This window comes from Chrysemys picta, chromosome 19 (assembly GCF_011386835.1).
Source record: "Chrysemys picta bellii isolate R12L10 chromosome 19, ASM1138683v2, whole genome shotgun sequence".
Lineage (NCBI taxonomy): Eukaryota > Metazoa > Chordata > Testudines > Emydidae > Chrysemys > Chrysemys picta.
The window spans coordinates 3,451,648-3,469,388 of NC_088809.1; the positions used below are offsets into that span (position 1 = coordinate 3,451,648).

The 17,741-nt window shown below is 45.6% G+C and overlaps 1 protein-coding gene across 19 annotated transcripts in view; it reads left to right on the plus strand.

The window, feature by feature from the left end:
* Window positions 1-17,741, plus strand: part of ITGAE (integrin subunit alpha E) — a 96,553-nt gene that overhangs the window by 13,914 nt on the left and 64,898 nt on the right. For 4 of the 19 annotated variants that reach the window (XR_010593781.1, XM_065572919.1, XM_065572920.1 and 1 more), the window contains exons 1-15: window positions 2,960-3,468; window positions 5,098-5,394; window positions 5,801-5,937; window positions 6,499-6,651; window positions 7,465-7,605; window positions 8,137-8,435; window positions 8,863-9,039; window positions 9,509-9,667; window positions 9,796-9,891; window positions 10,421-10,491; window positions 11,772-11,937; window positions 14,015-14,081; window positions 14,169-14,476; window positions 15,585-15,706; window positions 17,129-17,223. Coding sequence is in view for 17 of the 19 variants with exons in the window: in XM_065572919.1 (XP_065428991.1) it covers window positions 5,153-5,394; window positions 5,801-5,937; window positions 6,499-6,651; window positions 7,465-7,605; window positions 8,137-8,435; window positions 8,863-9,039; window positions 9,509-9,667; window positions 9,796-9,891; window positions 10,421-10,491; window positions 11,772-11,937; window positions 14,015-14,081; window positions 14,169-14,476; window positions 15,585-15,706; window positions 17,129-17,223 (2,233 nt within the window). In the remaining 2 variants the exon portion in view is untranslated. The other 15 variants (XR_010593782.1, XM_065572926.1, XM_065572927.1 and 12 more) reach the window with 13 other exon arrangements.

Below are 17,741 nucleotides of genomic sequence, written 5' to 3' on the forward strand. Positions count from 1 at the left end.
CATAACGGTTCAATGACAGAAGCATAATTGGGAATGAATTTTGCATACCAGGAGGTAAGACCCAAGAAGGAACGTAAGGTTTGCAAATCTGTTGGAGGAGGAGCATTTGAAATTGCTAGGATATAATCTGGATCAGGTTTTAGTCCAGCCTGTGAAATTATATTCCCCAGAATTGAGGAGGCTGGGAGAGTTACAGAGTGTGCAGCTACAGCTTGGAAAGAGATTTCCACTGTAAATAAAGTTCTGTTGAAGTTTGTTAATACCTTGCCTGGTTGATACAACTCTTGAATAAACTTGGGCAAGTCATGTAACCTTTCTGCCTCACTTTCCCACTCTGTGAACTATATTTACACATACCCTGATGTTGTCTATGGTTGTGTGTAGCGTTGCAGTGATTGAAGAGAAGTATTTGCTATTGTGATATTCAGTGTTTAAATTCTGTTCTTCATAAATCCTGTGCCAAAAGTTCCTATTTTCCACGTCCTTCCTCAGCTTCTTTGAGGCATTGTGTATTTTGCTGTAAGTTTTCAACAATGGTATACTTCACATATGGCAGAGATTCCTCTCCCAGTATACCTGTGTGCTCTCTCTCTCCTGTTGTGTATGATGTTAAAGCCAGATTCATATAAAGAAATCTTGCAATGCAATTCTGTGGACTCGTTCCATTCTTTGGCATGACAAAGTATAGGGATGGGAGGGTATTTCATATGTAGCCCTGGGAAAAGAACCCACAAGGACCTGGTCTAGTTCAAATTCTGGTCCTGATTCTATGGACTTTTACACCAGTGTAAATCAGAAGTGTTACTAAAGCCAGTGGAGTTAAACCAGTGTAAAGTTGGTGTGAAAGAGAGAGGAGAACTGAGCCCTGTTTGCATTTCTCTGCCTGGGCCAGATTTCTGTCATTTTCTGGAATCTGTGGCACAGTCAAAGCTACTAACAAGGAAAGGAAAGCAGAAATAGCTTTACATCATTATAGAACCAGCTCTATTTCTCCCCAGGGATTAACACAGGCATCTGAGAAACTGGCTTGTGATTTAATTCCGAACCATTGAGCAGGTGGATGGCACTATGGCTTCTAACAGGATTTCGGTGAAAGGCAGATTCTAGCTAGATACTAACTTGGAATGTTTCCCTGGGGGATAGCCAAGTCGCCCCTATGCTGTCTTGTGCCTGCAGTCCTTCCAGCTGAGAACTACTCTCGACTTCATTGGGCCTCTGGCAGTGTTCGGTAATGAGAGAGCAGAATCTGAGCTCTGGGCTCAGTATCTTGCATGGCAATGCAGAATAGGGACCACTCGAGATATTGGGCCTCGAGAGTGTTGTAGGCCCAGCTAAGCGGTGTGCTGATGTGGTTGGGGAGTGCTCTGAATGTCATCTTGCACTGACACTGCTGAAAAGAATGGAGGTTACACTAACTCCAGAGGCTTTGACTCTGCTGGGGGAGGAGGAGAAAGAACTGAAGAGACCACAGGGCGTTGGCTGAAGGAAGTGCTCTGCGACTGGTGAATTTGAAGTATACCATTGTTGGGAACTTACTGCTGGACTGATCAGGCTATGTGTACCACATATTCAGTTGCACTGGCAATTCTTGCACCAAAGGTTCCCGTAATAAGATGTCAACTGATGGAATTTCCCGTCTCATAGTAGGACCCCACTATCCCACAGACTGGGCAAGATATGGCCCACAAAGAAAAGACGACAGTCAGGATCTACCACCCTAATCTCGGATATGCAGCTCAGCATTTTCGCTTCAGGTGTGGCTGCGATGAGTCAGTGCAGACCATGTTGGAGAGAGGAATGGAACAAAATTCCCCATCTGCATTAGAGGAAGGAAGCTGAAAATGAATGATCAGTATGAAATCCTTCACCTGTGCATTAATTTTGTTTTTAGGAATCTCTTCTCTAAGTTTTGCCAACTCGCCTCATTGCTGCTGCTTTGCAGCACCTCCAACTGTTCCAGTCCTGGGTTCACCCACAGTGTAACTGCCGCGCAGTGTAACTGCCCTGGCTTGGCAGCTGGGTTCCCTGTACATCATATTTTTGGAGTGGGAACTAGGGGTTGTCCCAGCACTTTGCTCTCCATCATGATGCAACCAAGTTAGTCTTCCATCAAGAAGGAGCATGTAGATGAGATCAGAATTACAGCATCAGCTATCAACAATAAATAATGATTGAGTTGGGGTCTCTGGCTATCTGCAAGGGGTCTTGTCCAGTGCTGCATCTCCAGGGAGCAATGGGGCATTGAACGGTGCTGCTGAAAACTGGAGCAACAAAGCCCAGCTCTTTAGAACTGGGACGCCTTTGTGCTATCCCTTGGGCTCGTGTTGTGCAGCTGATACTGTGGGTCTTTCTTGTTAACATTGTGGTTAAGCTGGTTCTTATTTCATTCTGATCTGAGCCTTGCCGCAGGAAGTGGGCTGGTGGTAGATGTTTCCATGACAACTTCGCTCATCTTGGGGCTGATCCCTGAGCCTTGTGACATACTCGTGAGGAAAACCACTGGTTACAGAAAGAGCGGAGATAAAATTTACGCACCTCTCGTCAGACCTGAGCCTCCTGTGGTTGGTTGACAGCCTCAAAACTCTACCCCTCTGCATGGGTAACCAGAGGTTAAGAATACAACTTGCAATGTACCGAGTGAGCCAGACATTGCCAGTATAACTGCCCTCATTGGCTCTCTAATATGGATTTCTTTCTTACTGCAAAATCCATCTAGTCACTTCCTGCTCAAGCGCTTTGCCGCTCTTCTGTTATTCACGGAGTGGCTAGCCAGTGCAGAATCAATAACTACTCCCTACAAGCAGCCTGGATTCCTCATAGGCACCAGCCAGGATCTCCACCTAGGGATGCTCTTTCTCACCCTCAGCATGCAGTAGCGAGTGCGAAAAGGAGCACCGTTTCTTTTGCAGTGTAAGATGAATCTTACCTCTGCGTAAGAGCTTTTTCAAATCTTCATTTAACTTTTGCACTCTCGCTAGTGATCACTGGCATTTGCCTTTGCACTGAGGGGCGGTCAGCCTCTGTAAGCTCATCTGGGACCCGTCTATCAGGGCAGCAGCATTTCTTGGGTGGAGCTCCTGCTCAGAATGTGTGCTGTGCTTTTCATTTGACTGCAGGTCTTGCTTTGTGCTGTGCAATGCAGAGTGGCTTGGTAGTTGACTAGCAGCAGCTTGAATAGACAGGGGAAAGCTCAGTTGGGGACCAAAGAATGCCCTCTAGATTCTCCAGGGAGCCAGAAAAGGAGTGTATTTCTTGTAAGGTCTTTTTTTTAGGACACATTTTGCTTTTGTTTTTAAAGAAAACCTGAAATGCCTTCTGAGTAAATAGGACTGTACATCTTTAAAGCACCGAGAAGGGATGGAAACTGCAGCTGAGAGAGAATTCAGGAACAAGAAGCCACAAAAACGCAACCTGGGTGTGGTATGAGTAGTGAACACTTAGCTCTCTGAAGGCTTTGTGGCTGCCACAGTAAGTGTTGGTGGGGAGGGCATGAAGGGTGTGTAGGGACTGTGGGGCGTATGTTTGTGTGTGCATAGGGGTGCTTGGCAATAGAATGGGGCCTAAGCTGCATGACTGAAGCCTTATTACAACTTAAAATAAAATGGTTAATATAGACTTTCTTTGCATGTGCCTTTGCATTTCTCTTGCTGTGAACTGCATGAAAATTGCTTTGTAAACATACACTGCCTAGATCTAAATAAGCCTCTCTGCACAGTGCTTATACTGCGTTCCTGTGATGCTGCCCTGACATAGAATAGGGAGCCTGACTTTCCAACCCTGCAGCATGATATTCCGGAGGACCTGTTAACTCTTTCAGACAGCGCATGTGCAGAAGGCACAGTTGATAAGGATGTTGTTTAGCTCGAATTGGTCATGGGTGTTTCCTTGCCTCCTCTTAGGCTCCTCTCAGTCATTTCCTCCTCTAGCGGCTCAGTGTGTTCAGCGGGAGCTTGCACAGGAGGGTCTGAGATCTAACCAGATATTTGTAAAGAGAGGGCTCAAAATGATGGAAAAAGAATTCTGGAAATATTAGACTGGTGGGCTGGCCTGGTACTGTAATGGCTGTACAGCAGAGCTTGCTTCATTCTCCCTGGCTGGGAGTGATGAGGCTGCACTGTGCTCAGGCCAGGAGAGCAATATTTACCGGAATAGTAGCTGTACACGGTATGTGCATGTGCTCAGGTTGTTGATCAGAAAGGTCAGAGCCCATGCGCTTGTGGATAGCAGTGGCTGGAGCACGCCACAGCTTTGAGGAGATGTTAGGCCATGCACACTCATGCCCCAGTATGTGATGCAGCAGTCCACAAGGAACATACTGTGTGTGAGGCATGAGTTTACCCTGCAAATATATCCCCCTTTCCTACTTCCAAACAAAGAATTTGAGCAAACCTAACGCTCTCTTCCAATGAAGGTCTGTTGTTAATAATCTTATCTCATGAGGCCACTTGGTAGTTAGCCTGTACTGCGTACATTAAGACAAGAGCAATGGTGTCCGTGTCCTAAATGTTGATATTCCTCCCCTTCCCTTATTGCTGAGTCATAATGGATTCCGTGCAGTACATTTTATCTAAGGACCCCATCCGTCAATAGCAGGTGAGATTATCTCCAAATGGGACACACTGCCAAGCACACCCTGCTGGTCTGTTCTCTCTAAGCTGCTTTTACAACTTTTCTTTGGTTATTTCTCTGCCCCAAAGACTATTTAAGGCCTTGATCCTCCAATCTGATGGGTGCAGGCAAGCTCATAGACCCGGGCAGAGTCCCACTGAAGTCAGCAGGTCTTTGAAGGGACCCACCCATAGATACAGTTTCAGGTACAGGCCCTTGAATGGTAAAAGTCTTTGGGGCAATAACTGTGCTGCCTTCTCCGTCTACACAGCACTGAGTAAACTCTAGGTGTTCAACAAGTAAATAACGACGTTTCACTGTGCAGATGGTAGGGATCCCTGGACGATGGTTTGGGAACCTCTAGGTCAGTCCTATGGGGAGCTCTGTTGTTTTGTGAGAGAAGGAAGGAGCAGGGTGGACAAGGGTGGACTGCAAGTGAGAGGTCTAATTCAGCTGCAATATCGAATGAATTCTTTCACTCTTTTGCAGATCTCTACTTTTACTGGGAGCAACTTTGATGATCTGAAGCATCGTCCTACCAGACATGGATACCTCAAAGCCTACGTACAAGAAGCCAGGCCTGTCGCAGAACAGGCTGATCGGTTTGATAGAAACGGATGACAGCATCCAGGAAGGTAGTTCTGCAGCTGGTAAACAGGGAGAAAATAAAGGGGCCAAAGGAGGGAAGGAAAAACCGCCCCTGGAGACTCCTTACAAGAAAGAGAGCAGTGACTTTGAACCAAAAATCAAGATTAACTTGAATTATCGACCAGGACTTTCCAGCAAGTAAGTAATTGTGGGATTTGCCCTTGGGAAGCCTTCCATTCAAGGCTTCCCAAATTCAAGCTGGTGCCAGAAACTTTGCAAGAGACTGAAAATGCATTCTTCCTGAGGGGGTGGTACGCAGATGGAGAGGGGTACATACTACCCCTTTCCCCCACCCTCAGAGAGGGCACCTCTGTCTGGAACCAGAAGGTGCTGAGGCTAATACAAACAAACAAAAAAAGGGGTTGAGGGAGTTAGCTCTCTTTTTGTTCTTTGACTTGAAAGAGTTTAATTCTTTCTTCTGCCAAACCGCCGTGCCCATCACACTTCTTACAGCGAAACCATAGCAGCTCCCCCATCACGGGAGATTGATACATAATCTCTTGTGGCGTGTCTAAAACATGGTTAACTCTTCACATTTCTCCAGTAGCCAAAAGGACCCAAATCGCTTTGATAGAGATCGGCTCTTTGGTGCTGTCTCGAGGGGTAACCGGGAGGAGCTGGATGGTTTGCTTGATTACTTGAGCAGGACTTCTAAATTTCTCTCCGATTCAAGATATACAGGTAGATACAGGCTCAGTACTCTGGTGATTTAACACAGACATACCTTGATAGTGGCCCGCATAGCTCAAAGGGTTTGTTGCTCACTTTGAATAAGCACCAAACCAAAAGTCTCTAGGCTCACAGCTCCCCCTGCCCACAATATGCCCTTCCACCAAATCAAAAGTTTGGACTCTGAACCTCTTGCAGCCACAAACAAGTGTGGTCTAGGGCTAGAGCACAGGGGTCTGGGTGCTGCTCCCAGTTCCGCCACTGGCCTTATGTCAGGCAAATCGCTTCCTTTTCCCATGTCTGACTTTCCCCATCTGTGAAATGAAGATAGTGATGCTTTTACCCACCTATATGCAAAGCACTTTGAGATCTGTGAATGTAAAGTGCTAAGCAGTATGGTTTTTCTAAGCTCTTTGCGTCTAATGCAGGCTGGAAATACTGTGAGAAAGGGATTTTTAATTAATGTATTTAATGCTACATTGACAGTTAAGTTCTGGGCAAGATGAAACTGATGGTGCAGTCATGTACAAAGCACAGTTATGCCCCTCTCCATGCTCTCTCTCTCTCTACCAGATGCTGAGACGGGTAAGACCTGCTTAATGAAAGCCCTGCTGAATTTAAAAGATGGGACAAATCCCACTATCCCACGGTTGCTAGAAATAGACCAGAAGACTGAGAATCCAAGGCCACTTGTCAATGCTGCATGCACCAATAGTTACTATGCAGGTAAGGGTTCTCCAGGACTGTGTGTCTGACTTTGAGGTCAATAATCAGCAGCAGCTATGGAAAATAACGGGAATTGGATGGATGCATAATTGATAGTATGCTGGAGTTCTTTGTTTGTGGATTGGGTATACCGATGGCCTGAACACAGAAAAGGGAGCTGGGCATTTCTGAGTTCTAATTCTGTCTCTGATACCTACTTCTCTGCCCTTGAGCAATTCACTTAACTTCTCTGTGCCTCAGTTCTCTCATCTGAGAAATGGGGGTAATACTGGTTTATTTACCGAGGATTATGGTGAGGTTCTGTTAAGGTTTGTAAAGTGCTTTGGAGAAGGAAAAAGATTACGTAGTATTGTTCAGTGAAAACAAGTTACATTTAAGAAATGAATGAGTTCTGCCAAGTGGATTTATCCTTTTAATAGCAAATATTCCAAAGGAACATACCCCTGTGTGAATGTATATTACCTCTATCTTTCTAGATCATTATTACTGCTTCATGGTCAGATCTGAGATCTTATTGTAGCTCTAAGAGATTTTACACCATTCAGCTCCTCATAGTCTTGGGGGAGTTTGTGTCTGACAGCTCATGTGCTCAGTGTTCAAATTGCATTTCCAACAGTCGCTGTTGCAAAGTCAGCATTTGCCACCAGTTCCCTGCACACAGTATGTCTGGGAGTCCATGATTATTTCACCATATTGACAGTATTCCTGTGGGTGATTTGATACATTGGTGGGGTTTTCTGGAAAGGCCTTTCCTGCTCCATCTGTCCCTGGCACCATTACAACAAGCTCTGACTGTAATGCCTGTTTCCTTAGGCCAGACTGCACTCCACATTGCCATAGAGAAGAGGCACCTAGATTTAGTGAAACTGCTGGTAGAGAATGGAGCCGACGTCCACGCCAGAGCCCATGGTGAATTTTTCAGGAAGAAGAAAGGAGGAGTGTGTTTTTATTTTGGTAAGCCAGCATTGCAGGCTCCGGCTTGCTATCTGGGAACTCTGCAGTATGTGGAGACACTGTTTCATCCTGGGTTTGCCACTTCATGCATTTGGTGTAATCTCCTCCATCCCATAACCACAGGTGTCCCATCCTACTGGGGTAGCTAAACATCTTCACCAGACTGAGCTCTCCTCTGAACCAGTTGGTGCTTGCCTCCTGCTGTTCAGTTGTGTGCACTTGTCCCTGTCTAGGGACATGGGACTGCTTCAGACCCCCCACATGTGTGGACTAAGCCCAAAAATAGATGGAGGGACTGGGTGCAGCCAAAATCTGAGTCTGGCAAAGTGGTCCAGCTGCTCCCAGAAGTAGTGAGGGGCTGTTTTTCCGTACCAATTAACTACAAAACATCCAAGCCTGAATACAGAGATTCAGCAAGAAAAAGCCCACCACTGTTACAGTGACAAGACTCTGCAGACTAAGATAAATAAATGTTCTTCCTAAAACTACTTTTTTTTTCCCCCCCCCCAAACCCTGCCTCCATCTTTCCAGGTGAACTTCCCCTCTCCTTGGCTGCCTGCACCAACCAGTTTGATGTGATAAAATACCTCCTTGATAACCCCTACCAGAAAGCCAGGCTCCAGGAACAGGATTCCCTGGGCAACACAGTTCTCCATGCCCTGGTGGTGATCGCAGATGACACCAAGCAGAATACTGAGTTAGTGTGCAAGATGTATGATGAGATCTTAAAGGCAGGCACGAAGATTAACCCAGCAGAGAAGCTCGAGGAGATAGTGAACCAGGCTGGGTTAACGCCACTGAAACTGGCTGCCAAGAAGGGCAAAGTAGAGGTAAACGCCACGAGAGTGATTCTCTGGGCTAGAAATAGTGAGGACAGTGGAGTGAGTCCCCTGCCTAGAGGCTGGGTCTGATGTACGTGCATCCTACGTTACTGCACATGAGACTCTCCAGCAGTGCCACTGCAGGAGTCATGAAGAAACCCTCTTCCAGACCCTCGCGTTAGGAGCTGTGCTGATGTGATCACAGCTGGGAGCTCCTGGGCTGGGTTGAGAGTTGTTACTCCTTTTACAGAGCTTGTAGAAGTTGTGCTTAGTTTGCCTCAAGTTCTTGGCCGGATCGTATATATGACCAAGAACATATCTGCAAAGTGTTTGCAGGAAGCAGGGTTACAGGTTTGAAGACAACTCGGGTACGCTGGGAATTTCATTTTACATCCTAATGTATAATTAGTATAATACACATAAACTTTCCCTTCAGATCTTCAGACACATTCTCCAAAGAGAGATCAAGGATCCAGAGTACCGGCACCTGTCTCGCAAGTTCACTGAATGGACCTATGGACCCGTCCATGTATCTCTCTATGACTTGTCCTCTGTAGATAGTTATGAGAAAAACTCTGTGCTGGAGATCCTTGCTGAGAGCAGTGACACACCAGTGAGTCCTGAGAACTTATTTAAAATCAAATACAGAATGGCTTTGTCCAGTGTTTTATAGTGTTGCCGTAAATCATGTAGATTAATTTGGCATTTCAGATTGTTTTATTTTAGGGAAATAAAATGTTTGAATTTGTTCATTGTTAATGATGAGGACTTTACATATATGGTTAACATTATTAAACCCCTTCAGATTTGTTGCTAATCTGCAATAAGGAAGGAGTTTGAGACATTTATATTCTGTTCCCTGACGTGGAGCAGTGACTTAGCCTGGATCTCTCCAAATACAGGGCTACAGGACGCAGGCAGTATCCAAGTCCAATAGGATGCCAGGGTCCTTTCATTCTGAGAGGTCTGATGAAATAGACATGCAGGGCTTCTGGCCACTGAATTCCATCATTGGATCAAGAAGGCTTTATGGTGATTCTGGATCTCTGACGATGTGTTATTTTTTCTTCCTCTCACCCTAGAATCGATACAAGATGGTAGTTTTGGAGCCGCTGAACAAACTGCTTCAGCACAAATGGGACTCGTTCGCTGCCAGGAGATTTTACTTAAGTTTTTTCTGTTATTTTATATTCATGGCCATCTTCACGGTCCTTGCTTACCATCGTCCCCTGCAGTTACAGGTTGGGCTGGCTTACTTGGATGGGGTGGAGTGAGCTTGAATGCTGGGGCTGTGGTTTAAGGGGTTTAAAGGGCTTTGGGTGGCTACAGCTCCCGCTGCTGTCTTCATATTCTTGTTTTTATCTTGCAGTCTCCATTTCGAGCAGAGTTCACAGCTGTCGGCTTCTTGCAGCTCACTGGACAGATCATTGTTTTCCTGGGAGGCTTTTATCTCATAATTGCTCAGGTACAAAGATCTCTAACCTGTCTGCTCTGAAATAAAACAGCCATCCCCATGGCATTGGTACACCACTCTTATTTATTTCCATAATACCATAAATGTGCACGAAGCTGGACAGATAAATGGAAGGAGAGGTTCTTGCCATCAGGTGCTTGCAATACAAGCAGGATATAGCAAGCAAAGGATGACAGAAAGGGAGGATTAGTAAGATGGGCACAATGTAAAAGATCACAAGAGGGGTTTTGTGTTATACAATAGTAAATATACATTAATTATTGGATACACTGTATTAAAAAGACACATACAAGATCTGTGGCTCAGTTACTATTTCTTTATTGGCTCTTTGTTACCAGGAGCCCTTTTCCATCACTGAAGAGGGATGGTCTGAATTTTTCTATCATTGGAGCAAATGATATAAATAAAAAGGCTCTGAAGAAACCATTCACTATGCAGTAATTATCCCAGCAGAGACTGGACTCAGATGTGTCTTGCTGCGTTAACGAATGTCCCTGTTGATTTCTCTCTTTTCTGATAGATTCTGTACTTTTTGAGGAGATGGCGGAACCTGAAGAATGTGTTCTCTGATGGCTGCATTGAGGTCTTTCTGTACGTGGGAAATGAAAGTTAATGTGAAATTAAACCTCTGTTAAGAGGCAGCTGAACTGGCACGAGGTAGCTAGGCGGGTGGTGAGCAGAAATGACCCATTCTCTCACACAGCGTGCTTGTTCTGCTGTTATGTCATCTTTCCAACCAACTCTTTGCTGGTTTCTTCCACCAGTTGCCTCTTGTCATAATTCTAGATTGTGAGCTCTCTGGGTCAGGGACTGTCTTTCTCTTTTGTTCAATTGAACCCTGCCTGGTGCAATAGAGCCTTGACCCTTGGTTGGGGCTACTGTAATACAGATGATGATAACATGAACTTCTTCCTCGAGTGCTTGCTCATATCAATTCCAGTTAGGTGTGCACGCCGCGTGCATGGATGTCGGAAACTTTTCCCCTAGCAGCTACCCATCGGGCCGGCTGTGGAGCTCCCTGGAGTGGCGCTGATATGGTGCTTTATATATGACCCTGCCGGCCCAACCCCCCTTCAGTTCCTTCTTGCCGGCTACTCCGACAGAGGGGACAATGGGGGGGAATGGAATAGATATGAGCAACACATCTCGAAGAACAACAGTTACAGAAAGGTGAGTAACCGTTTTTTATATGTGGAATTGCTCATTTAGTGACTGGGATTTGGCCAGGTGGCCTAGTGGACAAAGCACTGGACTGGGACTCAGGAGACTTGGGGTCCATTTCTGGCTCCACCAGTGGCTCCCATTGAAGTCATGGCCTTGGGCGTGTCATTTAATCTTCCCGTGCCTCAGTTTCCTAGTCTGTAAAATGGGGATAATACACTGACCTCCATTTGTAACGCACATTGAGATCAATGGTTGAAGAGCACTATATGAGAGCGAGGTGTTTTTGTTAAGGGGAAGAGACTTTATAATTTGTGTGTGTGTGTGTATTTCTATATGTGATGGGTCTGATTCTCTCAATTTTTATACCAGTTACACGTGTGTAACTCCACTGAAATCAGGCCTGGTGTATGTGAATGTATCTGGTGGAAAAGAGATGAGAGTCAGGCCCAGTATCTCTGAGATTTTCCATAATGTGAACTTCGCTAACGTCTAATGAATCTGCAATTTATTTGTGCAGAAAGTAGGTTGCAGATGGATTTAGATACTAACTCACCTATAACTACAGGGTCTGATTAGCTGCCACTTTATACCCCATTGGGTAACCCTGAAAGATGCAGCTGGCTGTGCCCAGTGTGACACAAAAAGGATTTGGCATTGAGACTTACAGCTCACTGTGTGACTATGATTGTTTCCTCTCCTTCCCCCAGCTTGCTCCAGGCATTCTCGCTGCTGCTTTCAGCTGTGCTGTATATTGTGGGTTCAGAAGACTATGTGCCGACGATGGTATTCTCCTTACTGCTGGGATGGGTGAACATGCTGTACTACACTCGGGGCTTCCAGTGGACTGGGATCTATTGTGTCATGATACAGAAGGTCAGTATGGAGAAACAGCCTGTAAGAGATGCTCAGGGACATGCAGCATTGTCCAAATGCTGCAGTTACTGTTCTCCTGTCAGGACCATCAGAAACATGCAAGGAGTTAATACGTAGGCTGTGGACCCTGAGTTTGAGTAAATGTATTCTCTCGGGGGAGGTGGAATGCTGCATGAGGCAGACCACTGGCTCAGTTTGCAGCAGGCTTTCAAATACTGGCTCAAGTCACAAGAAAAAAGGAGTTTGTTGGGACTCATCCTGGTCCCCCACAGTAGCCGGTCACACAAAAAATCCCCCCAAACCAAAACACACCACCAGACAGAGCAGCAGTCTGTTCAGGAGATGTTTCCTAGCATTGGAAAGTCTGGATTGAGGCATCTGAGCAGATTTGTGTGTGGCGCTCAGGATTGGAGAAGCATGTCAGAGATGAGGTAAGGGAACTGTTTCTGTGCTTGTTTCATTTAAATTAAGATGGTTAAAAGCAGCATTTTTCTTCTGCAGGGTAAAGTTTCAAAGCTGTATTAAGTCAATGTTCAGTTGTAAACATTTGAAAGAACCACCACAATGTTTTGTTCAGTTACAAACATTTCAGGGGTATGAACAGTTCCATTCCCGAGGTGTTCGTAACTCTGAGGTTATACTGTGTGTCTTATTCAACCTTTGAAAACAGCAGGGTCTGAAGGAAAGAACTTAGAGTTGAGAGCCAGGAACTCCTGAGTTCTGAGCTTAACACTGCTACCCAGTTGCTGTGTGACCTTGAGCAAGTCTCTCAGCCTTTTATATCTGCACTTCCTCTGTGATGCTTTCTCGGGGCACTCAGGCCTGAGAGTCATCTTGTTACCCCCTGCCTCAGGGGGAGAAAAACTTGCTGCTGCTAAACTGGGTGCCAGCTCCCTGACACCCCAGTCTATTAGACACCCAAACAATCTGCCCAGAACTCTGCCAGCCTTTACTCTGTATTGCAGATAACAGTCCCCGAACACCTCAGAAGAGTCTCCCTGTGGTGTCCAGCCCCTTTCATTGGACATTCACAGTAATTACTAAGACCACTGCCTCCAGAGAGATCACGTATCCCCCAGCTTGCTTGGTTCAGCTGAGGATGCACTCTTTACTTAATATCACAGTCCTGAGATTAATTTATAATAAAAAAAAAAGTGTATTTACAAAGAACAGAGAATCACAGATTCAAGTGAGCAAGAACTATGGAAACAGATGGTTATAATAAATCAGAAGCATAACATGCATCTAAGAGTCTAATCATAACCTTGACAGGCTACTCTCCTGTATCGCAAAACATTTCTGCCCTGAAAGATCTTATGCAGAGCTTGCTGATCTTCATTCAATTCAGGATCCAGGTTGTTATGAACCACCCCCTTCCTCCAAGGATGTTCCTAAGTGAAAGTTTGTCGTTGTTTCTAGAGGCAGGAAAACCCCTGGTGCTCAGAGTCCTGTGTGCTCTCCCCTGTTGGTTTCACCCCCCCCCACCCGTCAAACTGTTGTCTTTATATGCAAATAGCACTTCCTGTGTGTTGGTTTCAAAATGCTTAATTTACATTAGAGACAGGGTGGATAGGCTGTTCTAGGTCGCTTTGTCTGCTGAAAGATGCTTATCAACCCTGCCTGGAACACAGATTCTAAAAATATTTTCTGTCTATACATACAACTTTTAAAATAATACCCATACTTGTATCTCTCAATGCTTATGACGACCAGTATGGTGTAAGCTTTCCTTTGGTCCCTCACAACATTCTTTATAGATAAATATGATGATAGCAATGAGTTAGGTGTACCGAGTTTGTCAGGCCTGATAGGCGTTAGTGACTCAGAGCAGTGAACCACCAGTGGGCCTCTGTATCACATCCTCATCTATTGAATGGGAGTAATAATAATACTTCCTGACCTGCCTCCCTTGTGAGGGACTGTGGGGATTGAGTTAATGTTGCCAGAACTGATTTAGAGCCAAATATCATTATTTGATAGGTGTGCTAGTTTCCTGTTGTCCTGGTGATTTTGTGCTGTATAAACATCATGTGAGGTTATTGGTGATTAATAACACTGCCTTTTGCTCTGTCCGCAGACTATCCTGAGGGACCTGCTACGCTTCCTCATGGTTTACGTGATCTTCCTCTTTGGCTTTGCGGCAGGTGAGGATTGACTCAGCACCGTGTTACAGGCAGACCTGCCAGGAAGAGACTTGCCAAGAAAGATTCATTGTTCTGCTTTTGTTACAGCTCTGGTCACCCTCACAGGGGATGCCCCTCCGGCTTCCCAGAACACGTCTGTTACCCCAGAGGACGGCGATAAAGGCCATGTTGTGTACAGTGGGCTGCTGAGCACTTCCTTGGAGCTCTTCAAGTTCACCATTGGCATGGGGGACCTGGAGTTCCAGGAGCACGTGAAATTCAAATACTTCGTCATGCTGCTGCTGCTGCTGTTTGTGATCCTGACCTACATCCTCCTGCTCAACATGCTGATCGCCCTCATGAGCGAGACTGTCACCAACGTCTCTGGTTACAGCAAGAGCGTCTGGAAGCTGCAGGTAAGTCTGTTGCACCGCTCACCTGGTCTCCAATATAGGCCTTATAACATATTATGCGCTAAATCTGGGCCTGTGGGAGCCATTTACAACAAATTCTCTCCCGCTCTGCATGCACTGAGATATAAGATTTGACGTTTTTGCTGAGCTCTAAGGTTTTATTTAAAGTACTAAAAGTGTAATGAGATCTTTCTCTCTCCACATTTCTATAGTACCCCTCACCTTAGTATCTAAAGTGCTGAGATAGGTGCCTTCCAGATCTACTTGTAAAGACTGTGACCTCCTTAATGGATGGGACTGTACATTTTAAGTGGTGCTTTGTCACTTCCCTGCCTCTGGGAGGGAAGAGGAAGTAACGCGGCGCAGGTGGTGCTTGTTGAGGGAAATTAACAGCTGAGTTTACTGGGAGATTTATTCCAACTCCTCAACCTGGGAGAGCTGATTCTGGTCTTCCAGATGCTCCATGCAAGCAAGCTCTCTTCGCAGATTGAGTGACAGCACCTTCAGCCAATAAACACTGGCTAAAACCCGACAGCATCACAACACTTTCATTGGTTGAGCATACCCTGGGAGCAAAACCATGTTATCAGACAGATGTTTAACCCTTTTGCAGGTGTCATGCTTTTGTTACTTGAGATGTTTCTGTTCTCGTATGTAGGGCTCTGTTAAGATTTGTCTGTTTTATACCTTCTGTTGGCTTACCCTGGTTTGGAGGAATTTCTAATGTGGTTAGCAGCTCCTTCCATGGCTGCTTGGTCATTGCCTGAACTAAGGGAGACCTTGTAAGGTGACAGTAGGCAGCACAGGCTGTGCTTAGTCAGTCTGGGAGCTAGAGAGAACTACAGGATCTGTCAGAGTCCAAAATCCCCTTTTATACTGATGGCAGCCCAGTCCTATCTTTTTCTCTATATAGAAAATTACAGAGTTTAGAGTAATTTCTTAAGTCCACAGGCCTAGGAGACTTTAGGGTATTTCCAGATAGCAGTAACAAAAGTGCCTTTCCAAGCCACGATACTTGGTGGATGGGGAAGACTTGATGGGAACTTAGGCTAGCTCAGCACCTGGTTTGTGGCTGCACCAGTTCCGCTCTAACATGGACTTGTATCCTCAGAGAGCCATTGCCATTCTGGAAATAGAGAAGTCCTGGCTGTGGTGCCCAAGAAGGAGGCAGAGATCTGGCTGCTTCTTGTCTGTGAGCCTTGATGATAAGAAAGATATGAGATGGTGTTTCAGGTAAGATAGAAAGTGGAGGCAGCTTCCCACATTCTGAATTCTGTGTCTGCGTGCTGGCATTATGTGTGAATGGGGGAGCCTGGTGTGTGTGTGTGTGTGCACACACGTGCGCGATTGGGGGGGGGGATCAAGACATTACCCTACTCACTCCCAGATAATCGAGTATCCATAGGTGCCTTTCTTATATATATATATATATATATATATATATATATATATATATATATATATATATATATATATATATATATATATATATATATATATATATAGTGTGTGTGTGTATATGAGAGATGTGGGTGGAGGGGAATCAAGACATTACCCTACTCACTCCTAGATAATCGAGTATCTGTAGGTGCATTTCTCATGCTCCCCCATCACCTTTGTATCTAGGCATCGTGTAGTGCTGGTACTTCTACTGCCTTGTGTTACAGCCATGAGACTGTCATTCTCTCTTCCACTGCCCCTTTCTCCTGGAATGGGGCCCTTTGACCTGCAAGCTTGATCCTGAAAGGAAAGCAGCTGAACTCAGTCCGAGTGGTTTCAGTCAGTTGCAGCACACAGCAGTGGAATTACCGAATCAAACTCCCTGTGGCCTTGTCTACGCTAGTACTGTACTATTCCCAGCATTGGTTTTGGATGCATGCAACTCCACTGATGTTAGCAATGTGGGATGCTGTGGTGTAATCAAGCCTCAGGCATTTTACTGACGTGTCATCTTGCGCTGCTCTGAGAAGGTAAAAATGCTGGCAGCTCATCTACACTTGCGCTTCCACCCTTGCTACCAATGGTGGAGCTGTCCCGGTGCTAGACCACCTGTGGGAAGAGCATTAATATCGACACACCCTCAGTTTCCTGGCTATGTGAATACTGCTTGATAACACCTCTGCAACGTGCTAAGTGAACCCCACAAAGTGGCAGAACTCCCTTTGTTCATGTAAAGTGTGGGAGACTGGGACTTGGAATATCCCTTATCCTCATTTCAACAGAGGAGACCAAATCCAGAGTGCTCTGATAATGACACCAGGACTTTATGGATTGCATTGTATTACTCCATGCGTAGAGACCTTTTGGTGCATGAAAACTCCTTTAGTTAAGTGTGTCCCGTCCAGGCACTGGGGTGTTGTTATTTAAACACCGGCACTGTTCATAACACAGAGGAAGATACAGAACTAACACACTCCACAGGGCTTAGTAGCTAAATAAGAACTCCCTTGGCAACAAAGCCTTTTGTGGTACAGCCATTGCTGCTGCCGCCAAGTCATTAGTGCTGTGCTGATGAGACCACCATCCATCAGAATGGATGCCACTGAGATGCCAGAGATGCAGCCTTGGTACGCAGGTGTATGATCAGAATGTTTTGTCCCCATGCCTCATTGTCTACTGGCTGATGGGGAAAATCGTTCTATTTTCTGACTTCAGAGTGGAGGAGATTAACTGGGCCAACTGGGAAAAGGAGCTGGGAGTCATCAAGGAGGATCCTGGGAACTCCAGAGACTTGGAAATAGAATCCCTAGGTAAGACATCCCAGGGCTGAGCAGAAGATGTCAGCCCCTTTTCTACTACCTGCTGGGCAAATGCTTTGTGCACTTTGCCTGTTATCTCTTTGGTGGACTCTGTGTGCCAGAAATTTCAGGTGGGTTTGCCCTCACCCCCAATACACCCACTGAAAATGCTGTCTATCAAGTGTCCTGCAGCCATGGCACCTTCATTTGTGATCTGGTCAGCGCGCACAATCTAAGTAGGTTTGGGTCTGTTCAGTACTTGAATGGAGGACGCCTTAAGAAAAATAATGTTCTGTAGTAAACGCTGTTGAGGATTCAGTTAAGTGCCTTCAAGTCGAGACTCAACCAATGACCCAGGTGTTCCCTTTATAGGAAATGTAAAACTAAGGTCCAGACCCAGGGTGTTGCTAAAGGTCCCAGGGCACATTCAGCAAGAGTTGGGGTGTTCACCTTGGCATTGTGGCCAAATTCTAACTTGTAGCGTCACATGCTAGTTGCCTGAACATCCTCTGCACTTTCAAGTGGATACA